Below are 27,303 nucleotides of genomic sequence, written 5' to 3'. Positions count from 1 at the left end.
CACTTTTAATTCCGAGTCGTGTGTCACAACAAAATGAAACAAAATGTTTCTAAAACCACTACTTAAAAGTAAATGAGCCTGATTGACACTAGTTAATCTGAGACTCAGATTTAAAAACAAATGACAGTCAAAAAATAATCCACTGATAACTATCAGCTGGGACAGAATAATCACTGACAGTGGTTTCAGCTGGACCTAATGAAAGAGCTGTGCTGTTTGTACGCAAGCGCAGTAAGGTGCTGTGACGCAACGGAGGAGTGACGCGGAAACAACTAGCACTGGTAGCATCACAGAGGAAACATCGATTGGTAGTTACTAAGGACAAGACGCGATTGATACTGAACAATATAGTGTTTGGAAATTGCTAAACATATTTCTAAACGTCTTGTAGAAATACATTACGGGCAGTGAGCAGATATACCAAGAAGAAACCGGTTGTTCGCAAGATAAGCTAAGCTAACTTAGCTGAAATATTAGTAGACGCCCCCTTCACTTAGCCCTAGCCATTTATGCTAAATTTTGGCATTCTGTCACATATTGCTAGCTACTTAGCTTACAGACATTTCAGAAGTCGAGGTACCAGGATGCCAGAGGATTATTTGTGAACGATCTCCAGCTACGGTAAGTCAACAAATTGAAACACTTGATAGACCAACCTAGGTCACTGTAGCTGCTAAGCCTGGTAAAGGTTAGTGGAGCGTTAGCTTCTTAGTCTAGTTCTTAGTCTACCGTGACTTATTCGTAACTATTCAAAGCCATAACTTGTCAATCATGTGTAACAGCGTCTTAGCATGTCGGTGGCACAGGTAGAACTAGAAAAGCACTCGGAGAGCGCAGACCTCCGCCAAGGCAGATCAGCCCCCCCCCCCCCATCAACTCCAAAATTTAATCATTTGTTCCTTGTGCCAGTATCAGCATTTCCTGACACTTTCGTCCAAATCCGTCCATAACTTTTTGAGTTATCTTGCACACGGACAGACAGACAAACAAACGCCGGCAAAAACATAACCTCCTTTGCGGAGGTAATTAAGCCAAAGCTTTTAACTGCCAAGACAAGTTGAAATTGGCGATGTCTGTCATGTATTATCGCTGCATTCGCACCGCATTAAGTTGAAGATGGGTGGGAAATAAAAACTAAACGAGTTAACATCTTAAACCGATGTTCTCACTCTTTTAAGACGACACATTCTTTTTTTAATGCAACTATTTTGTTCACTGACAGCTAGATGGCTTTGTAAGATTACTGTAATATTTTGACAATCTATGGAATTGTTATCTGTCTTGTATTTCTATCTATTCTTTTAAAATTCAGTGGCTAAAGACTAGTGCTTGGACTTCCACTTATATTCTTTCGGTTTTCAGACTCCAATGTAGTTCTGATGTGAGAGGCTGGGGCTAGTTTTAGGCTAGCTTACCTGTCGGCGTTTTGACAAATGGTTAAGTCTGACTCATTTTACCGTAAAATTTTAACTACACCCGTGGGATTTTGAATTTTGGTCATCAATATCGAAATTTCTTAGAACATTTCTTGATCGTTTTGACTTTCTGAGACAGACTAGCTCACATTTATTCCACGCCCGCAGTGTATCTGGAACTGTGTGAAAGGTCGTAGCTGAATAAGGGCCTCCCAGCAGTGCAGTCAGGACAGACACGTACCAGTCTAAAGCAGGTCTAAACAGAACCCTGGACTATAAACCATGATAACCTTCATTTAAACCAGTGGTTGTCTGGAGGCCACAGTTTGTTCCTGTTGGGAGAGTTAATTGCGTGTCAAGGTAGAAGCAGATCCGAACTTCTGATACCTGTATTAATTCACAGGCTGTGTATGGGAGAATGCTGATCCCTGTATTATCCCCAACAAGCATTCTGTCTCACTGTGTGGATGTAAGGACTGCATGATTTAATCACACACAAACACCTAAGTAAATACTATAGATGGACCATGGATTGGAGCCATCACCATTATCAGATACCTGTTAAAGGTGTTTAGGACAGTATTGAGCCAGATATCAGTATCAGGTCAGTGTATCCCTAGACTGCCATTTCTGTAAATCTATCCAGTTATTGTTTGCCATGTATGGCGGTGTAAGTTTCCTCATATCTCTTCTTCAAAAAGTCAACAAAACCAGACATTGTTATGGGTTTGTCCACTTATAAACTGACATCTTTGCTAGTATTTAAAACAGTGTATAAGTGAATACGTGCTTAGCTGTATTGTAGTTGGAGCCATGAAGGGTGATGTTAAGATGTAGCACAATGTCCTGAGTTCACTGTAGAAAACAGAATATGCTCACATATTTATATAATATTATATAATATTCTATATTCTCCAGTTTAGGAAACCGAGATGCATTTTGTTTGCATTAATCAACTTTATTATTCTGCTAGTTATCATTATCTGCACTTGTTCAACACTGCCTTTTCTTTTTGTATAGTGACAGTCTTATCAGATTATTTATTTTTTGTTGTTGTTCTTTTCATTCAAATCCCTGTCTCCTGCCCAGTGCCATGTCTCTGGTTTTCCCGCGACCCAACGCTAGTACAGTCCACACCAAGAAGGATAAGAGACTGATGGCGGAGGTGAATGTGTCTCCACTCAAGCATTTCGTCACAGCTAAGAAGAAGATCAATGGGATCTTTGAACAGCTGGGAGCCTACATAAAAGAGAGTGCTACCTTTCTAGAAGGTAAGATTTACCTCTGTTTTGAGAACTGGGCTAAAATTGGTACCAGTTTTTAATTGGTCCAAACTGAAATAGTGCTGCTGATAATATTATTCCATTCACTTTCAGAGATTTGTAAATAATTTTCCATTGCCAAATGCTAAAATTTGCATTCACTACTTGGATAACATCAAATGAGAATAACAACTTGGAAACTGCATATAAAAAAAGCACTGATTTAATGAATGTTAATATGAATGTACTTTGACTTTGTTTCTTTGTACTGTAGACACTATGAAGGCAGCATATTTCATGATTTGATCAACTTCATTTCATATGTAAATCCAATCTGTAAATACATCCATTCCTAACACTAAGGCTTGAAGCTGTGACAGGGGCAACGTAGGGTTAATGATTAGTTAAGATAATGAAATAGCCATGTGGTGTGAAATTGTAATTATGATTATGATTTGGTACAAAAGCAGCTTCCAGGAAAAGTCTTGTTTTTTAGTGGCAAAGATGGTCCAGAGATTACTGATTCAATAACAAATACACAACAATGTTTATTAAAGAAAGATAGGAAGAGATTAGTATATTTTACTCTCTATGCGTAATGTCATTAAAAAATAAAAGTAACTGGGATTTATTGCAGTGTGTAAAGGCCAAGGGTGCAAACCATAGCTAGTCCCTCATATGACATAGCACTATCATTTATCTATAGCTGATAGAAAGACATGGGTCAGGTCAGGATTGATGTGACAAATCTTTGTCAAGCACTACATTATGGAGTTAAGTCCACAAATGCCAGTTCAAATTTTACTGAGCCTAAAGGAAGCCTAGTGTTAAATGTGCCCACAAGCTTTGTTGATTTGTCTGGTGTCAGAGCGTATGATGCCAGACAAATCAGTGGAAAACATTCACTATTGTCAGACCAATCAGTATGAAATATTAATATTAACCTGTCTACACTTTGATGTGCTATAATATTTTCTTGCCAAATCAAATTGCAGTCTTGATTTCCTCTTTGCAGGTTGCACTTTGCAATGACAGTAGTCATTTGGAAACTGTACATCAGAGTAATACAAATGTAGCCTTTAAAACTCAAATTGTGACACAAACATTTGACCTCTCATGTCTATGCCAGATACTTATAAAAATGAGGAACTGGATCCAGTTACCACGGAGGAGCAGGTCCAGGAAGTCCGAGGTTACCTCACCAAAGTAGCAGGAATTGGAGAGGTGCTAGCCCGCAGACATATGAAGGTGGTCTTCTTTGGGAGGTAAGAATATGTAAATGGCTGTATCTGTGGACAACTGCAGACCATGTTGTTTGCTGAACTTCACAACAGAGTATGTGGCAGGTTGAGTTAAATAATCCCAAGGATTCAAGGTGGAGCGGCAAATCTGAAAACTGAACAGATAAACTGCAGATCATTTATAGAAATAGAAGCCTGGTTTATTTGGTTTTTTTTTTTTACTCAGAAGACTCAGCTTTATTGTCATTCAATCAATGGCACACAGTAGAATGAAATATGGTCAGCCAGGTGTTTGTAGCATGAGAAAAATAAAAGGATAAAATAGAGGGGAAAAAAAAAAAAAAACAAAAATATATATATATATATATATATATATATATATATATATATATATATATATATATATATATATATATATATATATATATATGTGTATATATGTAAGGTAAATAGGATAGAATAAAAACTACCATAAACTATGCAAAAAAAATATTAAATAACTTCTTAATATGTACAGAATTACACATTATATAGCAACAGTACAATTAAAGTGATGGTGCATACAACAGAATATGGTTTCTTATCATATTCATGTTAATTTTTATTTATATCGAATCTTGTTTTTGGGGAAAATGCATAGTCTTATAGACAATACACCCCCTCCTGATAGGCTTTTTGTTTGTTCTACAGGACCAGTAATGGGAAGAGCTCAGTCATCAATGCCATGCTCTGTGACAAAGTGCTGCCCTCTGGAATCGGACACACCACTAACTGCTTTCTGAGAGTGGAGGGTACCGATGGCAATGAGGCCTTCCTTCTCACTGAAGGATCTGAGGAAAGAAAGAGCATTAAGGTAAGCAGAACCCTCTGAGGGACTTGAAAAGCTGGGATAGTAGATTCTGATTTGTTGTGCACTGTACACTGCCCTCTTTTGACGACGCATACTTCATTACAGTGGTTCCACTGAAAACTGTTGGAAATGTGGGTTGGTGTATTAGCTGGCAACAAGGTTCTTAAAGTCCTGAATGAAACTGGTTCAAGAACCAGAGCTAATTTGCATGGGAGAACCTGTGGAAAAAGGAATCAGGACTTGCCTTTCCACTGATGAGTGTCTTTGAATTTTAATGTTAACTGCTCATCTCATTTTGGAATAAAGTTGCTCTATATCTTTGTATCTTTCACCCCTCCAAAAATTACACATTTCAAATTTGGTTTTTAAATCCCGGAAGACCATTTATCATTATGGGAGATTCCAACATTGCCAAGCTTCCAACGATCAATGATCAGAGAGTCCAGGTTGATTGTTATTAGTTAGGCTTACAATATGTATGAATTATCCCTCTTGTAGTTTGTCAACCAGTCTTAACGACGCAAGACTGTTACAAGTATGATTTTCAGTGTTTCTTGCAAGTGGCAGATTGACCTCTGCTGTTTGAGCGGATTCTTCTGTACAGTCATAACTCTGATGTACATGTATTTGTTGCAGACGGTGAACCAGCTGGCCCATGCTCTTCACCAGGATGAAGACCTGGATGCCGGCAGCTTGGTCTGTGTCATGTGGCCAAAAGCCAAATGTGCTCTGCTTAGAGATGATCTGGTCTTGGTGGACAGGTCAGAATTAGTACTATTGAACTTCTAAAATCTGAATAAATTATGCTCCATTTCAGTAAATCTAATTTGAGTTTTCACCTGGCAGATAGCTATGCTCACCTGTACATTTCAGCACTTGACTTATTCCTTTCCCATTTTCCTATGCAGCCCAGGTATCGATGTGACCACAGAGCTTGACAGCTGGATCGACAGGTTCTGCCTGGACGCTGATGTGTTTGTTCTTGTGGCAAATTCTGAGTCCACACTTATGCAGACGGTGAGACCTAATTGCTTTATGCTTCACATTGAACGAAAGCTGCTTTGTCATGCGAAGATGTAGTAATAAATATGACTGCAAGGATCAAATGTTTAGAATGTTCCTGTGATGCTTTTGTTTAAACATGTGTAATTGCTGTCCTTCTACAGGAGAAGTCATTCTTTCATAAGGTCAATGAACGGCTCTCCAGCCCTAACATTTTCATCCTCAACAACCGTTGGGATGCCTCCGCATCAGAACCAGAATACATGGAGGAGGTCAGTCATGTTGTTGAATCGTTATCTTATCATTCTTATCAAACCATAACTGTCTATGGACTATAGACGTTGGCACATGGTTTTTAGCTCACTGGCAGAAAGGCCATGAGCTATTGTGAAGGTGTTGTCTGGCGTTGTTGTTGTCTTCGTTAGCAAGTTTGTTCACAGTTTTGAGAAATTTAGAAATTTTTTTGAATATTACAAAATTTGTCTTTACTTATAATTGTCCATATCTTGATGGTTTATAACATGGAAATGGTTACAGATATCAATACAGTTACTACTGAGCACTGATAGGAAGTCATATATGGACTTTGATTTAATTAGTTGAGTTCTCCTCCAGTGAAAGTACCACCCACTTCTATTGGGATATTGATCTGCATCAAGACCACAGGACTCTTAACATAGACAGAACCTGACAACCTCATAAATTGAAGTTGTTATTGATGGTTGATGGAACATGTTATTTTCCAATATTCCTATGAACAAAAGCTTCTTCTGCAGCTTTGGGGGGGTTGCTTGGATAAACTCATGTGTTCCACTTAAGTCTTGACCTGTTTGGTTTTTGTGCATTGTAGCGTTCATGTGGATGCATGGGTCCAAAGACATGCATTTTGGTGAAATAACCCTGAACTGTGTTTGGATCAGAGTTCCCTAGGGTCTTAAGTCTTGAATTTACAATCTACGTTTAATACCTTACAAGTCTTCAAAAGGTATTAAATTTAAGTTAACTTAAGTTATGTTACCATAAACTTGTTGGCCGTATTGTGTTTAAATGTGTCTGGGAAATGTCCAAGCTGCAAAGAAAGTAACGTTAGTCTGCTCAGTTCCACCCATTCCATCTCGGCTATTTATATTGAAATTAGGAACCAAATTTCGCTAACTTTGCAGCCACTGGTGAGAAATGATCACAGAACATTCAGTTCAACACACGTGCAGCAGAAAACTGACTTTGGGAACTTTAAGGGACAAGCCAAAAGTAACCATGGGGAAGTGCAAATTTAACAATGCCTGGTTGAAGAAAAGATTATTCTCCACCTGGGTGACACAAGTTTTCCTAAATTCTAGGAGTCATGAATTTTTGCCAGTGAAATGAGCTTTAAATTCTTTTTTTTAGGTAGTCTTAAAAAGGTCCTAAATTTAACTTGTAGAGCCCTGTTGGATGTATCAGGTCTATGAGAATCAATTGCTACATTTCCAGTGACAGTATCAGCTGAACCTATTAATCTGGCCCGGTTTTGGCACCAGCATGGTGCACCTGCTGCTGGTGTACTATTTTCTCAGCATGGCTGGTCATCCTTGTGCTGCAGCATTATAACATATTGTGATGCCCCCCATATGAGTGCAGCTACAAGCAAGGCAACAATAGCAGAAAAGGAAACTTAAAAATATAAGATCCTCTAGTAAAACACATTATGATCCTTTTCAGGCTTAATATTTATGTATGACTTCAAATCTGTGGTTAATTTATTAAATTAGAGCATAATGGAAAATTTGCTCTGTTTTCAAAGATTTCACTCTAGTTTGGTTTGGTGTCTCATATCACAACATGATGACACACATACACAAGGACCATTCTGGATCACCCAGCCTGTGATCTACATGATTTTGTTTTTTGACTCACTTGTGCTTCACTTCCAGTCCACTTTGAATAAAATGTTTTGTTGGTGTATCAGGTTCGCAGGCAACACATGGACCGCTGTACAAATTTCTTGGTGGATGAACTGGGTGTGGTGGACCGAGCCCAAGCCAGCGACCGCATCTTTTTTGTGTCTGCAAAGGAAGTACTCCAGGCTCGAGTGCAGAAGGCTCAGGGAATGCCTGAAACAGGTAGAGATTTGACAACATTTAATAATCATTTATCTACAGCAGTGCCCTTAGCTGGTGGTTTATCTGGTTGAACACATACCATGTACTGTCACTGCATGGCTTCAGATTAGACCTGAGCCTTATGTTAAGGGTGTCAAACTCTTTTTAGTTCAGGAACCACATTCAGCCCAATATGATCTCAAGTGGGCCAGAACAGTAGCATAGTAACAGTGAAAAAAATAAAATTACATTATGAAAGTGTTTACATCTGCAAAGTTTCTTTAAAAATCTGAATAACGTGAACAACCTGACATTTCTTAAGAAAACAAGCACAATTTTAGCAATATGCCTCCTGCCACATGTACATCATAACTTTTACATCACAGTAGATCTACAAATACACAAAACATTTAGTAACAGGCAGAATATTGTTAAAGTTACACTGATTTCTCTTTGGATTTTTCAGGTTCTTCATATTTGTTCAGGATATTTGCATTTTGTGTGAAAGGATAGTTTGTAGATGTCAACATTTTTACACTAAAGGAAAGAGAAAATTTTGGACTTGTTACTATGATAGTATTTTATTAGTGTGTAATTTTTGCATTTCAAAAATTCATCCCAGGGGCCGGACTGGACCCTTTGGAGGGTTGATTTTATGTTTGACACCTGTACCTTATGTCATCCACTCTCTCCCCTCTCTTGACTTTCATCACTGTAACTTTCACGATAAAATGCTTCTAAAGTGTTGCGATACCAAATATCTCTGTTTAGTTTTATGCATTACATTTTTTTTTCTGTTTTAGGTGGAGCTCTTGCAGAGGGATTTCAAGCCAGAATGTTTGAGTTCCAGAATTTTGAGAGGAGATTTGAGGTAGTATTGTTGCATGTTAAAAAAACTACAAACTATATTTTAATTGCTTATGTTATATATTTGAGTATTCAGTTAAATTGGTGAGTGAGGTAATCTTCTTTGGTGTTACTAGGTATGCAGTGTATTTAATAACAGTGTATGTACCACTGACTGCTTCACCCCCACCAGTTCCATCTGTGGAAAAACCAAATGTGTTTTTAGAAAGGGTGTTAGCATTTCCCTGCCTAAGACGGGGGTAAACTTTTTAATATTCTGCATTTCTACACACTGTATGTTAGGACAGGTTTTCTGGTTTGTATTTGTAGCCTTTACATGTAAGGTGATGCTGATGACAAATATTCTTTCTGAAATACACAGGGTTACCCCTTTTTAAAAGTAATTACAACTACAACTGCAGAAACCTTTGTTTTTGAAGCACTTTGGTAATCAGATTTTTAAAAAAAGTCTTTTATTAATGAATTTTTACTGATTTAGGTTTATGTGCTGTCTCTACATGCTTATGTTCTACACAGGAGTGTATCTCGCAGTCAGCGGTGAAGACCAAGTTTGAACAACACACAGTGAGGGCCAAGCAGATATCAGAGGCTCTGCGCCGCATTATGGATTCTGTACATGTCGCTGCACAGGAGCAGAGGTGAGCAATTTACACTGTCATTACATGACAATTAACTGAGACTGCATGGAAGCCAAAGGAATCAGAATGAAATAGTATCGGTTGTAAAATCTTGATTAAGTTAATTTCCATCCATCTTAAAAAAGAAAAAGGCAGGAAATAGTTTAGTTTGGGAAGCATGGAAAGCAAAGTGTATTGCAGGGTTCCCATGTGTCCTGGAAAACCTGGAAAATTATTGACCAATTTTCCTGTCATGGAAAATGAGAAAAAAGGTCAAATGTCCCGGAAACAGTTAAGTTATCCTGGAAAATTATTTATCCTCCCCTGCCTTGTGACCTTGTGTGCCTAAACTGAGATGAAACAAAGGAGATGGTTTTTCAGTGATTTATGGAAAATATACAAATATTTCTGGGAAAGTGCAGGAAAGAAAGTAAGAGAGAAGAGAAAGTTTAGTTGGGAATTGTCCAGTTGAACATTGTAACTCCAGTTTGTCAGGCTCATGAAGTGCTGTAATCTGTGGGTGTTTGCATTATTCTATGATACATTTGTCATTATTTTTCATTGATAAATTATAGCCATAGAGTACACATCAAATGTCTGAGTAATAAACGTAGAAACAATCTGGGCAAATGTAAGTTACAGCTGCAGAAAAGAACACTTCCAAAGAAGGAGGGGGACAGGGGAATGGATTAGTGTATGACGTGATAACTTGTCTCTGTAGCTGCTGAAAATGTCCTGGAAAATCATTTCAGGGAAACTGTGGAAACCCTGTATTGGTAAAAGGCATATGGGAAATGCAGTGGAAACTGATTCAGAGAGACTTTTACTATATGAATAAACAAATGACATATAAGATGTGAACGGAAATGGAAATAACACCACGTTTAAAGAGCTGCAGGAACAAAGGTGAGACAAAGGCTCTGATCAACTGTAGAAAGAACATTATATGATCCAGACCAGAGGTTCATTTCAAGGTGCAAAAGCTAAAATCAACATTCAGCTTTAGTCAACCTCTACCTTTTATGTCAGCTCCTCCATCAACAGCTGAGGTAGGACCTTATTGTATGATATACTACTTCTGTCAAAGATTTAAGCCACAACAATAATGATATGATAAAGATGGGTCTAATGAACCAACCCTTAATATTTACATGGTAGTCAATGGTACCTGTGCGTTTAGAAGTGATGCAACCAGAACATGTAAACAAAGCTTTTAACTTTTTGTGTGTGTCCAGCCATTACTGCCTAGAGACCAAAGAGGACCGTCAGGATCGAATGGAGTTCATAGATAAACAGTTGGATCTACTGACGTTGGACTGTAAGGCCAAGATTAAGAAGATCACAGAAGAGGTGGAGAGACAGGTGAATTTCAGCAGGATGAATCCTATCATGGATTCACTTTTAAAGAATCTTTTTAACTTTTATTAAATCCATAGAACTTCCTATAGTTATACTCAAATACTTTTTCATTCATTAATGTTTTAGGTTTGGCCTCTTATGTAATTGTCTGTATGTGATCGTAATTATTGATTTATCATCATTCAGTTTTGTACTGAATGTCAAACAAACACTAATGATAGCGTACATTTTGAATTCTGTCTTCAGTGGTTCTTGTTCACAGGAATTGAATAAACAAAACTACTTTTGACCCACTTTGAAAATCTTTAGATTTCCAAAGTTCATGTCTCCACTGCTGAAATTTGATGCTGTGTGGTAGAACTATTTTTTTTTTTATCATATCTAGTTACTTTGGCCTTATTAAGAAAAAACCCTGAATTATTTGAAAATGCAGTTGTTGGTAATCTGAAGCTGTTCACACTACTACTACTAAATATCCATATAGAGGGTATGTACATACGTCACTTCCCCCCTGGGCCACGCCCCTCTAAGTCAGCCTGAGTGGCAAAAACCAACCTGCTCAACATGACGGAGTATAGCTGTAAACACAGCGAGACTGGGAAAATGTGAAATGTGAAATTAAATTAAGGACAGCTGGATTTAATATGGCTCCGTATGAGCTACCAAAGAACAAGTGGTCCATGAACATTGACATGTGGCCCGAAATCATGTATGCGGACATCCAGGGTGTAGGGGATCATCGCTATTTTTACCTGAAACAAATATACGTGGTTTCATCATCACTGATGACCAGGGTCCAAAAACTAGGGCCCAGAACCAGCTGATCCAAAGTGCATTTACAGTAGACCATGCACTGACCCCAGTGTGTGTGTGTCTATATATATATATATATATATATATATATATATATATATATATATATATATATATATATATATATACACACACACACACGATCTAGCTAATGAGGATATTTATGTCTAGTTAATATGAAGTACTTTATACACCACAAATACTACTGCTTTGTACGAGCAGGGTATGACTTTATTCTTGTCATTTATATTTTTACCACCTGCTTTTAAATTATGACATTATTCTTGTAATATTATGGCTTTATTGTTGGAATATGATGACTTTAATCTCATAAACAAATGACATTTTTGTTAAATTATGAGGGTTTATTTTATAACTATGACTTTATTCTCATAATGTTGTGATTTTTTTTTTTTTTTTTTTTTTTTTTTTTTTTGTATTTCACTTTATTATCATAAAATTACGGGTTTTATATCGATATTTTATGACTTTATTCTCGTAGTGACAAGCGTTTTTATTTTCTCATGTGTCCTAATACATTAGGACCACATGAGAAAATAAAAATGTCGTAGCTTTATTCTCCCGTTCCCCCGTATTTGAAAAACTGGGTTAGCCTCAGTTTAAGTTAGTTTACAAATCATGTAGGAGCACAAGGTTTGTAATCAAAAAATGAAAACAAAAAACCATGAAAGCTCTGATTATGAAACCAAGGACTTTACTAAGAAGGAACGTTAGCCAAAACAATACATAATTTAAGGTATGATTTTAACCAACAATACAACATAAATTAATGCTACCTGACACGAAATGGGATCCACAAATCTAGGTTTGGTTTCCTGGATTTGTGGATCCATCTACTTCTCTTCACTTTGGCTTTCAATGCCTGTAAAACGATAGCTCCGACTGCTTTTTAACCTGTTCATACAATCAGTCGCACAACAGCTCTTCCTCATTTTTTGGGGAATATTGTTCTTAAGTTTAGACAGTATTGAACCCAATGCTACCACTCATCTCCCTCTTTCTGCCACTCAGTGGCCGGAACTGCGGTGACTTCCGCTGGCGGTGATGTCACGTGCATACCCTCTATTCCACAGTTTTCAGCTGTAAAATGTTTGGGGGTTTAGTCACACTTACAATTCCTTCTTTGTCTGGTTCTGTCCACTGTTTCCATGATGAGGGAATACTATAAATCATGGGTGTCAAACATACGGCCCACTCTCTGCTCTCTGCTCATGCTCAGGTGTCTAATGCCATGGCAGAGGAGATCAGGAAGCTTCATGTTCTGGTCGATGACTTCCACCTGGACTTCCACCCGTCACTAGTAGTGCTCAAGGTCTACAAGAATGTGAGTTTAACACACACGTTAAATTATGTCACTACTTTGAGCACAAAGTATGTTCAGTACACATCATGGGTCTGTTAGTTACACAGAAGGTAATGTTAGGTCAACAACAACCAAGACAAATGACTTTAAATACATTGTGATAGAACTTTTTTGCTGCTTGATACAAAATGAAAACTTGAACAGTACTAGAGGTTGTATATAGAAGAATTCTGTCTGATACATTGCTGGTGGTGGCCTGTCATATTTTAATTTGTTCTAAAAGACTTCAACACCTAATATGATGCCCGTTCACACTTCAGGTCATAGGAACATATTGTATGGTCCAGGCTTTGAGCCCACCTTTGCTTTTAGGTCATTAAGTTCCAAATGTACAAAGTTAGGGGTGCAAAGCAAGACAATGATTCCATGTTCTGAGAAAGAGATCAGTGTTAGCAAAACCTGTTAGTGCCTATACTCTAACCAATTTTGAAAAATCAATCAAATTTTGTTTATACAGCGTAACAAAAGTTATCTCATGACACTTTACATATAGAACTGGTCTAAACCAGGCTCTTAAGCCAATTCACAGACACCAACAGAATCCTCCAGGAGCAAACACTTGGTGACAGTGGAAGGAGAAACTTCCTTTTAACATGCAGAAACCTGGAGCAGACCCCGACCCTGCTGGATGGACATCTGCTTTGACCAGCTGGGGTTAAAGAGAGAGAGACTGGGGAGGGGATGGGGGGAGACACATGGATGCATAGCAAACTGAACTTTAACTGTTAAAACTAGAATCGCTGTTGCTAGTAGAACTACTAATAACTAGTACAAAAATATGAAAATTTAAAAAAAAACCTGGCTTACATAGTGTTATTGCTGCAAACATCCCAGAACTACACAAATGCAGTGTTTACAGTGAGGATGAACAGTTCAAAGGGGATGGAATCCCTACACAAACTAACGTCTCATACCTAAACAATATATCAGTTGCAAATCTTTTGCGAATGCTAACACCCTGAAAATTAATACTGAGACGAAAACAAAACAAAATGTCACATTCACTCAAAACGTACAGCTTTTCTTTTTGTTTGCAGTTCTGCAACACAGTTCTTGCAAAACACACAGTTTCAAAGATTAGACAGTAATCCAAATATTGCAAACACACTTCTATTCAAAGTGCAGAACATACTTAGCCGCAATAACATTGCATGTGATTTGGACAAATTCATTTGACCCAGTCGATATATGGACCTTGTCTCATAAAGACTGATGAATCTCTGGTTTAGTTACTCTTCTCACACAAAGGGAAAACAATTTACTGTTTACCTTTGGCAGCAACAGTACAAAAAACCACAACATGACTAAAGGAGAGTAGTTGCACAGCTCACATGTTTCTGTATTGTGCACTGAAACCAGTTATAGCATTAAAGTTCAAGAAAAGAAGGTTCCAAGTAGACGACATGTTTTAGAGTTTACAAAACCTTTCTATGCAGGTGCTCTTCCTACAAAATCACTCAAGTCATTCTAGAATGAGTCATTTGCTGCATAAAGTGATACTCAGGTCCTCTGAAAATTCCTCTGAAAAATGTATTTATATGTGTGTTTGTATGTATGTATGTGTATATATATATATATATATATATATATATATATATATATAGTGCAATGTCTGCAATTTCCCCAAATTGTACAGCCCTCCGTCTTGCAGTTCAACACAAATACAAGTTCCCATCTAACCTGAAATGACTCCATCTGAGTTATCTTAGCCCTGAAGTCCTGCATTTTCATCATGTATGTCACAGCAAAATCCAACTGAGTGTATTTTACATGCAGCACTGTGTAAACCTCAGCTTGCCTTTGTGTTGGTTCATTGAATCTAAATAAAGCTCAGCTGATCTGTGTTATGTAAGAGCAGTGCACTGAGTCACAGTGTCCTCATTCAGTCCTGTTGGATGAGCTCAAAGGCCAAACATGACAGTCCTGTTGAAGTCTTTCCCTTAACATCTGGACAGACCACTCTGTGTCTTGTCTTCTTCCTGTACCTCTCTAGTTTTAGCCTGTGTATTGATCTAAATATACAGGATAACTAATAATCTATGTTTGAGTTCTGTATTTTTCTACATTCTGCTTTTATCTGACTTGCTCCAAAGGCAGCTTATCTTATCAAAACCAGTCCAGTACTTAAAAAGGGTTCAGAGTTATTGGAGTTTTTAGTACTGATTGCTTGTCCTACATCATAAACCCCTGACTGACAAAACTGAATGTCAACTGCACATTTTGACTTAGCCTTTATGGAAAGATTCAAATAATTCCAACACTACATGTAGTCTGTTTGTACCTCGTATTACATGTTTATGTGATCACCCATGAACAGAACATATCAGTTAAGGCTGGATGATAAAACAATCTTAAAATGGGATCAATAAAATTTAATATGATAACAGTGATATACTTTGGACCTTTTTACGTCAAACAGCCTGTCACACCAAAGAATTAAAGATGAAACCTGCACATCCCTGTGAAGTTTCATTTTTTCTTTCCTTATATAATGTAGTCTCATATGAAAAGAGTCTGTGTTTTGGTCTTGTTTACAGACATGTTGCTTCTGTCTGTATCTCAGGCTGACACACATTTAGACAGGAACACTAGATTAGATTAGATTAGATTAGACAGAACATCATTGATCCTTTGAGCAGAGCCCTCAGGAAATTGAGGATCCAATAACAGCGCAACACAGAATGTACACACAAGAAATACCACAAGAAAATACCAATACAATAACTATAAAAAAAAAAAAGTAGTGAAAAATTGCAGTTGCACATTGGAAAGTATTAGTATAAACAACAAGTAGCAAAGTAGTAATAATAATAAATAATAAATGGCATATTATGTTATTATATTATAATGTGCACAATATGTCTATATATTGCTAAATTATCACAGGGTAAAAGTTAGAATAAAATGAGAACAGTAGTAGTAGTAGTCATATTGATATATAAGTAATAAGCAATCTAAGTATGTAAGTAGCAATAATACTAACAATAATAATGTGAGATGTGTTTAACGTGTCATAAACTCATTGTTTTTGTTAAACGTTTAGTAAAAACACATGATTGGCAACAGACTTAACAGTACATTCAGATGTATGATCTATGATGTGAACTGTAGTATTTATAAAGTTGACTGTTGACTGTTTGTAGGAACTCCACCGACACATCGAGGAGGGTCTGGGAAAGAACATGTCAGAGAGGTGTTCTTCCACCATCACCGCTGCCCTGCAGGCCACGCAGACTGACATGATCGGTAACATGAACATTTATGACGAGCCAAGTGTTTTTTGTTCTGCATGGATATTATCACACACCGCACATGCATTACCACTGTTTACACTTACTTTGTATTGTATCTGTTCCTCTGTTCATAAGGTTTATATTGTATTTCACTTTTACCTTTGACTAGAAGTGACATGGTCGGGTGTTGTAACCATGTTTTACCCTTGGTGCTCACCGCAGGGTATTGTCATTAGTCCATTTGTCTGTTCATATGTGTAAAGACTTTGGCGTGGACCAAAAGCCGAAGGTTTTCAAGTGCGGACACGTTACGTTTATTAAATATTTTACCCAATACCTTCCATAAAGGTAATGCACAAAAAAGTAATATGGAATTGAATGTAATCCTCTATTGCAACTTGGTCACTTATTTTTCAGCTTTTTTTTTTTTTTTTTTTTTTTCACATAATTTGTTAAATATTTAGAAAAGAGCTCATTTACAACACATCTAGAGATAATGTCTTATGGTTACATCACTTCACATCTTTGCGTGGGTACAATTCTGGTTGTTTAAATTTTTTTTTTTTTTAGCATATTATTAGCCTGAAAGCATAGTGGTCTAAGTCATATTTTTAGCTAAATTATGATCTCTGCATAAAATGAAGCAGTAGTTTTAGGAGAGTAAAGTTACGCAGATACCACAATTTGGCCAAAAATATGATTTATGCAATTATGCTATGAGGCTAACGATAACATGAAATTAAATTTACAGTTTAACAAACCTAATGCATGCTTCTAAAACAAGTCAAATCAAGATTTGTACATTGCCTGTCTTGCCGTGCCATTGAGCCATGGTATAATTGTGTACAGTATGAGTACATGTATGAGGTGAATGATGACTGAATATGCGGTGAACTTACTGACTGTTTCTCATTGCAGAGGGTTTGAAGCCCCTGCTGCCCAGTGCTGCCAGAGAGCAGGTCGACAAGCTGGTTCCTCGTCACTGCTTCAGCCTTAGCTATGACCTGGCCTGTGACAAGCTTTGCAGTGACTTTCAGGAGGACATCAGCTTCCACTTCTCTCTGGGTTGGACCATGCTTGTCAACCGTTTCCTGGGGCCCAAGAACACACGGCGGGCCCTTATGGGCTATAACGACCAGGTAACAGCTGACTGCATAGCACAACTGTGAGCACACAGAGGCAAGGTAATGCAGCCAAATGGTTTTAGAGCTCATGTGACATTAAAGTGTCCACATCCACGCTGTTACTCAAGAACTATTTTGCAGGATGTTTGCTGTGCAGGATTTTGACAGTTCAACAATATGTCTGCAGATCCTAAATCTCTAAATCTGCCATTTGTCAGAGTTTTCAGTGAACAGTTTAAATGATGCTCTAAAAATTTTAGGTTGAATTTCAGAATGCACTCAGTGAATCAAAGCGCCATCATGTTTGTATTTAGTTAACTGTGTGTGTGAGTTAAAAGCTGTTAATTGTGGCTGGGACCGAGGAAAGGGGAAAGGCCGATGACATTAGGTCAGGAGTGTCAAACATACGGCCCATGGGCCAAAATCAGCCAGCCAAAGGTTCTAATCCAGCCTGTGGGATGAATTTGCAAAGTGCAGAAATTACACTGAATCAGGCACATGCACAGATAGACCTCTAGTGGTGCTCAAGCACCTGCCCTTTTGCCCTGGATGAGAAAAGTGCCCTTTCTGCTGGAGCCCAGTTGTTTCTTCATTCATTAATATTTAAGAATAAAAAATACTACTGTCATCAATTCCCCACAAATGTATTTTGATTTCTGATGGGGCTGGCAGTTATTTGAGTTCTTGTGAGAATTCTACCCCTTTCTGCTCCGCAGTGCTCGCAAGCCCCCGCCATGCCCCTTCCTCTTCCTCCTCCACTTAACGCTGATACCGTACTTAACGCCAGGCCAAACCTGCAGCGTACTTCTCCTCTGACCCACAGCATCAGACGAGTAATGACAGTGTTTGTGTAATCCCCTGACGTTGTTTGGTGCTAAATTAACCATAACATTAGCACTGCTGAAAACATTACATCGCTACTGGCCTGACATTTCCTAAAAAACAAACAAACAAAAAAAACCTCACAAAATCTGTGATTTCAACACCTTGTTAAGATGTTTACTGGCATTTGTCATGTTTAATGAAGAGAGAGAGGGAGAGAGATACAGGCAGGCAGAGAATTTAAAGATAGTTTTACTGTTCTACAAATTAGACAAGTTCACTAATTTTGTTTCATTTAAAATTGTAATTATTGAGATGAAGGTAGGTCTTAAGTTGAGCTTGTGGTATATTACTAATGTAATGTTTATGCTTTGACTCTGTCAGAAAACAGTAAAAAAAAAAAGATTTTTTAAGTCACTCTTGATTATTATGCCCTTTTGTTTTGACTTGAGCACCTGCCCCCCAAAATGTCTGTGCATGTATGCACTGTATGTATGAACAGTCATGGGTGTAAAGCTCATTTTAGCTCAATCTGATCTTAAGTGTGTTTGACCAGTAAAATAATAGCAGAATAACCTGTAAATAATAACAACTTCATATTTCAAGCTCAAATAATTTTAACAATATTCTACTTGTTACTAAATGTTTTGTGCTTTATAGATTCACTGTGATCTGTAATGTACGTGTTTAAATGATAACTTGAGGCATAATGTTAAAATTTCAAGAAATTTGAGGTTATTCGCATTTTTTATGAAAGGATAGTTTGTAAATACACACATTTTCATAATAGAATTTTCCTTTTTTGCACTAAAACAAATAGGAAAAATCAGCTCTCATTATTTATAGGCTATTGTGCTATTATTTTAATGTTTCAACCAATTCAAGATCAAATGGGCCGAATGTATGTAGTCCCTGGACTAAAAGGAGTTTGACACCTCTTCAGTAAATAGGTAGTAGGAGCCAGGCAGCTAATAATGATTGATTATTAGATCAAGGTAATGATCTGATCTTCAGCATCTGGAAAGACCACTAATACTGGCTGAGGATCCAGTGCAAAGCCTTGGTCTTATGAGTTGTGTTCTTTCTGCAGGTCCCGCGGCCAATGGCCCTCACTCCAGTCAGCACCAGCATGCCTCCTTTCCCACAAGGTTCTATGACCCAAGAAGAGTTAATGGTCTCCATGGTGACGGGCCTTGCATCTCTCACCTCACGTACCTCCATGGGTGTTCTGGTGGTTGGCGGTGTGGTGAGTAGACACAAACATTTCTGTTTTTGTGAGGGCACTCTTATGTAACCTAACAATAAAAGCAAGTCTGAGCTCTGAAAAACATGGTTAACATTGTGGAGACACACACACACACACACACATACACATACACACGCACAAATAATCCAGAAATCATTTCAGGAAGGCGGAAAAAAAATACCACTGGCTGACATCTGGCTACACGACTTAATTTTATTCAACTTAGCCACCCCCCCCCCCCCACACACACACACACACACACACACACACACACCTCTGGATGTAACTTATAAGTGAAAGCCTTCTGTGTGTTAATTCCTGCGTTAATTTAATGTTTTAGCTGCAACAAGTTATTTCACCTTAACTGATCCAGTGATTAGCTTCACATTTATTACAAAAGAGCTTGCTAGAGAGCATAAAGACCGGACAGTGCCAGGAATCATTGGGCTCATCACACTTGTAAAAGCATTGTTCAGGCAGCATGACACGTTATTTCCACTCATGGTTTGTCCACCCCAAAGTCCAGACCTGACCCTCATTGAGGTTCTTGGGAATGTGGTGGAGCAGATGTGATGCAGTGGTCCAACTCTCCTATTATCAATACGAGACCATGGCAACATAATAAAATGTTTATTTATTAGTCAACATTCAAGACCTTTATTTGTCCCCGGGGGCAGTTGTTTCTATCGCAGTAACAATTATTGTATATTTATAATAATTTTTTAAGTTTTAAATGGGTAAAGGATGCAACACTGAATAAGTCCTGTAATCAAAGCTAATGGAGAGTCCAGTAACATACTGCATGTGCTTTTCTTTTGGTCATGAAGTCTACATACTTAACCTAATGTTGACCTTAAACAATAAAGGAGCACAGTCCCCAGATGGTGTGCAAACAGATTCATGTTACTGTAACATCAGAAACACCCAAAACAGGATAAAAGAAAAATCAAAAAGTATCGACTTAAAATTCATAAATGACAGTTTTTTCCACATTCAGCCTAATATGATCTCAAATGGATCAGACCAGTAAAGTACAATCATAATAACCCATAAATAATCACTTAAAAAAAAAAAAAAAAAGCCAAATTACATGAAAATATAGAAACTACACTTTCACAAAAAATGTGAATAATTTGAACAACTCTGATAGAACACTTGTGTCTTTTTTACAGATCTGGAAGGCGGTGGGCTGGCGTCTCATAGCCCTGTCGGTGGGTCTGTATGGGCTACTCTACATCTATGAGCGGCTCACCTGGACAACCAAGGCTAAGGAGAGGGCCTTTAAGAGGCAGTTTGTCGAATACGCTAGCGAGAAACTTCAGCTGATCGTCAGTTACACAGGATCCAACTGTAGTCATCAAGTCCAACAGTGAGTCACTTCCACAGCTAAAGGGACTCATATGGAGCATTTATAATCATACCTCTCAACAGCAGGGGAAAGACACGCCTTTCTAAACATACTAATGATAATTGTGGGTAATTTTTGAATATTTTAAAGTAGGAATATTAAATCTAACACTGTTAATACTGTGCTCGATAGGTTTTTTCCTTCCATAATTACTTTTCTAGTATATTGTAATTCAAGTAGCTTGGCAGGAAACAGAATGTTGTTCTCTCTGCACAAAATCTACACTGTGACAGGAGGTCCAGGCTACTCCTGCTCTTCTCAGACAGAAGCTTAAATATGTAACTGAAAACTGTCATTACAAATTGCAAATCATTATTTAAATTCCATCATGTGATGCTCTTGCCACCATCTTGTTGCCCAGCAGAAGCTCAAAAACTTTCACATCCTCAGCAAAATTAGGCTTTTTTTTTGTGTGTTTTTACTTTTCTGATAAATAAAACATTGATAAAGCCTAGCTGACATCACCATTCTGAGCTCTGAACTGTTGTTTTTAAAGCCTGAAATTGCCCATATTTGGCTAAGCTGAGGAGGAGTGAGGGCTAACACCAACTTACTCCAACACAGAATACATGAACACTACAATGAACACTGGCAGACTTTATAGTATAATGTGAATTATTGCTGACGATGGCCAGAGTAGCCAGGTTATGCTGACATTGTAATTAAATATCTTTAAAATTTATGGAAGAATCCTACAAGTCTCAACCTGTCAAGAAAATATTCTATTCAACAACCTGAAGCTTCAAATGTGTGATTGACAGCTTATTGTGCTGAGGTCCACACATACAGACAACACTCACAGCAGCCACAGCCCTTGTTATGCATTACTTTAACTCTGAGTAGAATTGAAATAGGTGAGTTGATAAAAATTAGAGACAAAACAGTTTTTGTACCAGGCTGTAAATATTTTTTCTACTATAAAGTTTGACATTTTCACATGGGGGGGGGGTTCTGAGTTTGCCATTCAGACTAAGTTTGTGTATAATAACTACAAACTGTAGTGTGATTTTTTTTTTTCAGCAAAATAGCCAATATGAGGTGCAAATTTGGAAATAAACATTGTTAAATGATTGAAAAACCATGAGTGTATATCCAGTATAAAACTGAAAGTGAAACATGAAAATCCTATTGATTCCTGTATTAAATCCAGGACAGTATGAGAGCTGCTGGTTTAACTACTGCGTGTCCAAAGCCACAGTCAAACAGGTCTAGGTCTGTAAACTGTAGTGGTCTTAAACTGTACACTCCCTGCTGGACTGGTATCTACTAAACATGTTTGATCAACATGAAGTGGATTAGGTGGATTCTTATGTCCTGTGTGGTGTTCTGTGTGTTTTAAGGGAGTTGGCCGGCGTATTTGCTCAACTTTGCCAGCAGGTGGATGTGACGCGTCAGAACCTTGAGGATGAAATTACTGACATGAACAGTAAGATTGACCTGCTGGACAGTCTGCAAAGCAAAGCCAAGCTGCTCCGGTAAGAATCTCACTACAATCAATCAGAAAGAAGTCTGTCTTCTGTCTGTCTGTCTGTCTGTCTTTCTGTCTTTCTTTCTTTCTTTCTTTCTTTCTTTCTTTCTTTCTTTCTTTCTTTCTTTCTCTCGTTTAGTGCAGTGGTTGCCAACCTTTTTTGGCTCGTGGCCCCATTTTAACATCACAAATTTCTGGTGACCCCAGACATTCAAAACTGAGACTTTTTTTAATGCTAAAATTAATTTGTTTTTGATCGTGTAATAGTTTGCTATACTATGTTGCAAATAAACATTAATTTTAGATGACATTTAGTCTATGTAATATATATTATTATGAACGGAGGCAAAAAAGCCAGGTGTAGATTGCTGCACAAAGTGAGAACTTTATTTTCCTTGGTCAGGATATGTACAGTCAGTCCAGCTTGGATTTACAAGGCTGAGAATTAATACTGAACAAACAAGAACTCAAACTATGAATTATGAAAGAGTTGCAGCATCTGAAACTGACCACAATGAACATTTGAAAGATAAACAGTACTACAGTGCTTCAGTTTCAGCTTCACAGTTTGTCATGTCTTTTATGTATTGTGACTGTCTCTCTCAACTCACCATATATTTTTTATTAGTACGTTTTTTTTTGTTTTTTTTTTATCAATTACTAGAAATCCCAGGCGACCCCATTTGAATTACAGGCGACCCCATGTGCGGTCCTGACCCCAAGGTTGAAAAATACTGCTTTAGTATTTCTTGTAGTTTTGTATATTGTCAATATTTTTGGTACAACTTTGTGATATTTTATATAGTTTTTTACACTTGCAAGTGTTAAACTGCTAATCTGATTTTTGTTGTTCAAGTAATGCACGTTTCCACTACGTGGAACCGACTCGACTCGGATACCAGATGCTATTCCTGGAGACTGTTTCCATTACCGACTTTATAGTACCTGAATGTCATAGTGATGTGGCGCGTTACTTCTGTGTCGTCTGCTCAGAGTTGCTGATAAACTTGCTCATTACATGTTGTCTCGTCAAACTCATGCTGAATTTTTACGTCGGACACCAAAGACTGAATTTCCTGACTGAATGGTGTAGTTTTGCGGGCTGTTATGTGGATTAACCTACCACTATATTTACTGTAAACTTATACGTCTGTTTTTTGTAAAATGGTGGGTCACAGAGACAACTCTCTGACCAGTCAGTGGTCTGCAGTGTTTACACATCATATTTTAGTATCTGGTCCACAGTTTTGGAACCTCGGCGGAGGTGATTCCAAAAAACTAGTACCGGGTACCAGATTCCAGGTCCTTTTTTGTTATGGAAATGCAAAAAGGCAGAGTTGAGTCGAGCCAAGCTGGTGATACATAGTGGAAACGCGGCATAAGAGTGACAATAAAGTTCTATTCTATTCTGTTCTGTTCTGTTCTGTTCTGTTCTGATCTGGTCTGTTCTTTTTAAAAATGCTGAACACTGACCATTATGGTTATGTATGTGTTTTTGTGTGTTAGGAACAAGGCAGGCTGGTTGGACAGTGAACTCAACATGTTCACCCAGCAGTACCTCCACCACAGCAAGTAAGACTGCATCCACCTGGAGGACTGCATCTGTCAACACACCAAACTTATAGGACATCCTTGGTTTTATTTTTAAAGTTAATGACAATTAACGGGATGACAGAAATGAAAGGTACAGTTGGGACGCTGGGAAGTCCGCGGTCACAAAAAAGACCACCAGATCAACTCTTAAATTTCAGAAAGAGAAATAAGCAAAAAGGGATTAAAATCCATGTGGAGCTCAGTGTGAAAAGGACCCTTACTGCTCTATGCCTCATTCCTGCCTTTCCTGAGACGGTGCAGCTGAGGTGGACAGTCTCTGCTGTACTGTCCTCTGTCCTGCTGAGGCTCCACTGTGTCCTTTTTCTCCGTTCCAGTTACCTGTAGATGGATGGAACATTAGCCACACAAAGCAAAAGGCCATTTGAATGAGGGAATTGAACAAAGCGGTCTTAGTTTAGAACGATAATAGAAAATGGGTAGCGGACAAAAAACATGGAATGAATCAGTTCTTCCTGGTGTACATGAGCACTCTGACTGTCAACCCTGGTTCAGCGTTCTATATTCACTGAGTTTGTGGAGTTTGTTAGGAAAGTTTGCCACAGGGAAGACACTATTGTGTTGACATGATCACATTTGCCTCGGGCAGAGAAAGACAACTCTTCACTCTCACTGCTTCGTGATGTGAGCACTACTTAGAATTATTCGTATCAGTTCAGCTGTGGTTTAGTCTGGATGAGCTTTTTATGGTCACAAAGTGGACATAGACTAATGAGTGGGTTGTTATGCAGTAACCAACTATGAGATGATATATGGCCTATGTAACTGGTACCACTCCCTATAGGTCAGGGATAGTAAACCTAGCAAAGGATTATCTTGTGTTAAACACCTGGTTTAAGCAGTAAGGTTCATAAACATACATTAATGCAGTAATAAAAAAACTCATGTTTCATAATGGTTTTGTCAATAAATCAGTGCAGATCCAAACAAAGTGTACAGAATGTTATCAGATCATATTAATCATTTCATTCTTGTTCAGGTGTCTGATAAGAGGCAGAAAAGTAAATGTGAACAGCTGTAAAGGGAAATATCTGGATGCAAGCACCTATGAGGCCTAAATGGACACTGACTACATACTGGGTCACAGTAACTGTGTTTCCAAAATATGAAGGAGTTGTAGTACTACCAGATATTATTCATACTTTATCGAAGATGCAGCAAACAGCCGAGTTAAATGTATATAATGTCAGAATTTTATCAAAAAATGTTTCCAACATTTCCCCTTGTGTAAAAAAAAAAACACCCCAGGCAAGTGTTTTTTTGTGAAATTGATAGTTATTCTAAATGGTTGCATTTTCCGTATATATCTTCTGATGTAAAACTTCATATTTCACATTAATATCTATATGGAAACACCCATTGCAGTATGATGTTCTGTGACGTTCACAGGTTCATTGGTCTGCTGTGTGCCTGATGACCCTGGTACCAGGCCCCATAAAAACAAGGGAAATGTAGTTTATGATTGGACAACAGTCACATAAGCTAATTTATGATGTCATGGCCCATACCTAACTGTTCCGAGAAGGTGCATTTTTTTTTTTTTTTTTTTTTTTTTTTTTTTTTTTAAGTTTTTTGACTGACAACAGAGCTCTGTGGCACATGAGAAAAACTGTTTGGGTCTGCACATGGGATAATTCTGACTAAAAAAAAAAGAAAATCCCTCACCATTATGATCAGTTTCCACTGCAAAATCCCACCTGTAGGTTTTCAGAGAAACATTCGTACTGTTGTTTCTTGCCTATGTGTCTTGTGGATAATACTCCGTATGCTTGGATGCTTTTATTTTGCACTAAATGCGTCTGTGGGTCAGACGACAGAGCCTGGAAAGTAATCTATGCATCTGTTGTGCTCATGATGTTTTAAAAGAAAGTGCCACCAATCTGGATCTATATATATTTAGGAACTTTCACATCTTATTTACCACTAGGCTGAATAAAAGTATCTGCCTTGTGAATAGAAACATGGGGCAGAATGAGATGAACTCAGAGTGACTGTCTAGTTCATTTTGGTTTCACTGACCAATGCTAAAAGACGCCATACACCATATGTTGCCAAGTGAGAAGAAAAGATGCCTAGAATGCTTTTTTAAAGGATTTCTCTAAAATGTAAAACCACACTAGTTGTGTTTAGTTGGATATGAGACAGTAAAAGGTAACTGCATGCAGTGATTGTTGTAGTTTTTTGTCTTGCTCAAATGTTTAAGATCATGTATGTCTGTAAAAATAATCTAAATTATAAATATTTAAAAAATGCATAAATGAATAAAAGGTTGCACAGTCTGTAAAGGGCCATGTGTGTTGGTTTTTGGGGAATTTGGGAAATCGCTGACCAGATTCAGTCAGACATAACCACATAAGCTTAGAATAGAGGCTTCACTTTTTCACAATGGAGAGGAAAAAGTTTGGCAGTGATTTTAATTAAAAAAAAAAAAAAAAAAGACACTGCATAAATAGATTTAAAAGAAAAAACAGTAAAACTTTGGGAAAACAATTTGTTTCACTGCCAAAACGTTTGGCCATGACTGCACAGCTCCTTGAACCTACAATACTGTTACATAATGTAATAAAGTATGTGTACGACTAACACATCAGTGAACTACTCTGTGCATGGTTTATGAAGATAGAACTGATGCACAGCTGAGGGAGGGGTGGAGGTACTTCTGTGATATTCTACAGGGTGTCCATAAAGTCTCTTTGCAATTTGACACACTTGTTCCAAAAGCAGATGCACTGACAAATCTGTGGAATTTATTACAAAAAGAAAAGTAATATTTTATTTTTATTTTTTTATTTTTTTACCTCATTTCATCCACCTCTATATGGACATCATTAGTTTCATCCGGACGGTACTGGATTTGTTTCCATGTTGGCTGTATCATAGACTCGTCAGTGATCTTTAACTTCAAGTCGTTGATGTAACGTATCTTTGTTCAATACACAACATCTTGAACATAACCCCATAGAAATAAATCCATGGCAGTGATATCTGGTGAATGAGGTGTCCAGGGAACTGAACCATCCCTTCCAATCCACCGGTCTGGAAATGTTTGATTTAGGAACCCACCAACATGCAGTCCCCACTGTGGTGGTGCACCATCTACCTGGAAAATGATGGGTGGTTGAAGGTCATCCAGTTGTGGTGACACATATTCAGTCAAAAGGTCAAAGGTCAACATTTACAGTAACTGATCTGTTGTTGAAGAAAAATGGAGCAATGATTCAATTACATATGATCCACAATGTGATTAAAAACTCTGATAATCACTGAGTACATAGAACAAATCTGATGAACAGAACTCATCAATTGCTTTTGTAATACATATTTTTAATTATAAAAAGACTTTGTGGACACCCTGTAGATTTATAAAATGAACCCATAAAGTCCCAGTGCTACTTTGTCGGCAGCTTCTGAATGAATTTTTCTATCAGTTTAACCTTCAAGTGATTTAACACCATTTACTATCATATTATCGTCTGTATTTTGCATTTTTTCAGTGAAAG

At 37.7% G+C, this 27,303-nt stretch overlaps 1 protein-coding gene across 1 annotated transcript; it reads left to right on the top strand.

Moving 5' to 3' along the window:
* The first annotated feature begins 246 nt into the window (after positions 1–246).
* On the top strand, positions 247–26,082 carry mfn2 (mitofusin 2). The gene is made up of 18 exons (XM_030138609.1): positions 247–621; positions 2,505–2,686; positions 3,807–3,942; positions 4,609–4,771; positions 5,405–5,529; positions 5,677–5,785; positions 5,935–6,042; positions 7,719–7,872; positions 8,655–8,722; positions 9,235–9,356; positions 10,571–10,697; positions 12,748–12,852; positions 16,035–16,137; positions 17,043–17,263; positions 19,161–19,316; positions 20,489–20,685; positions 22,065–22,199; positions 23,699–26,082. Exons 2-18 carry the CDS (start codon positions 2,509–2,511, stop codon positions 23,766–23,768), a joined length of 2,277 nt encoding a protein of 758 aa, XP_029994469.1. The 5' UTR covers positions 247–621; positions 2,505–2,508; the 3' UTR covers positions 23,769–26,082.
* Positions 26,083–27,303: the final 1,221 nt, after the last annotated feature.

Source organism: Sphaeramia orbicularis, chromosome 7 (genome assembly GCF_902148855.1).
Source record: "Sphaeramia orbicularis chromosome 7, fSphaOr1.1, whole genome shotgun sequence".
NCBI lineage: Eukaryota > Metazoa > Chordata > Actinopteri > Kurtiformes > Apogonidae > Sphaeramia > Sphaeramia orbicularis.
Note: the sequence above shows the minus strand (reverse complement) of the source record. Positions and strands in the feature narration are given on the sequence as shown.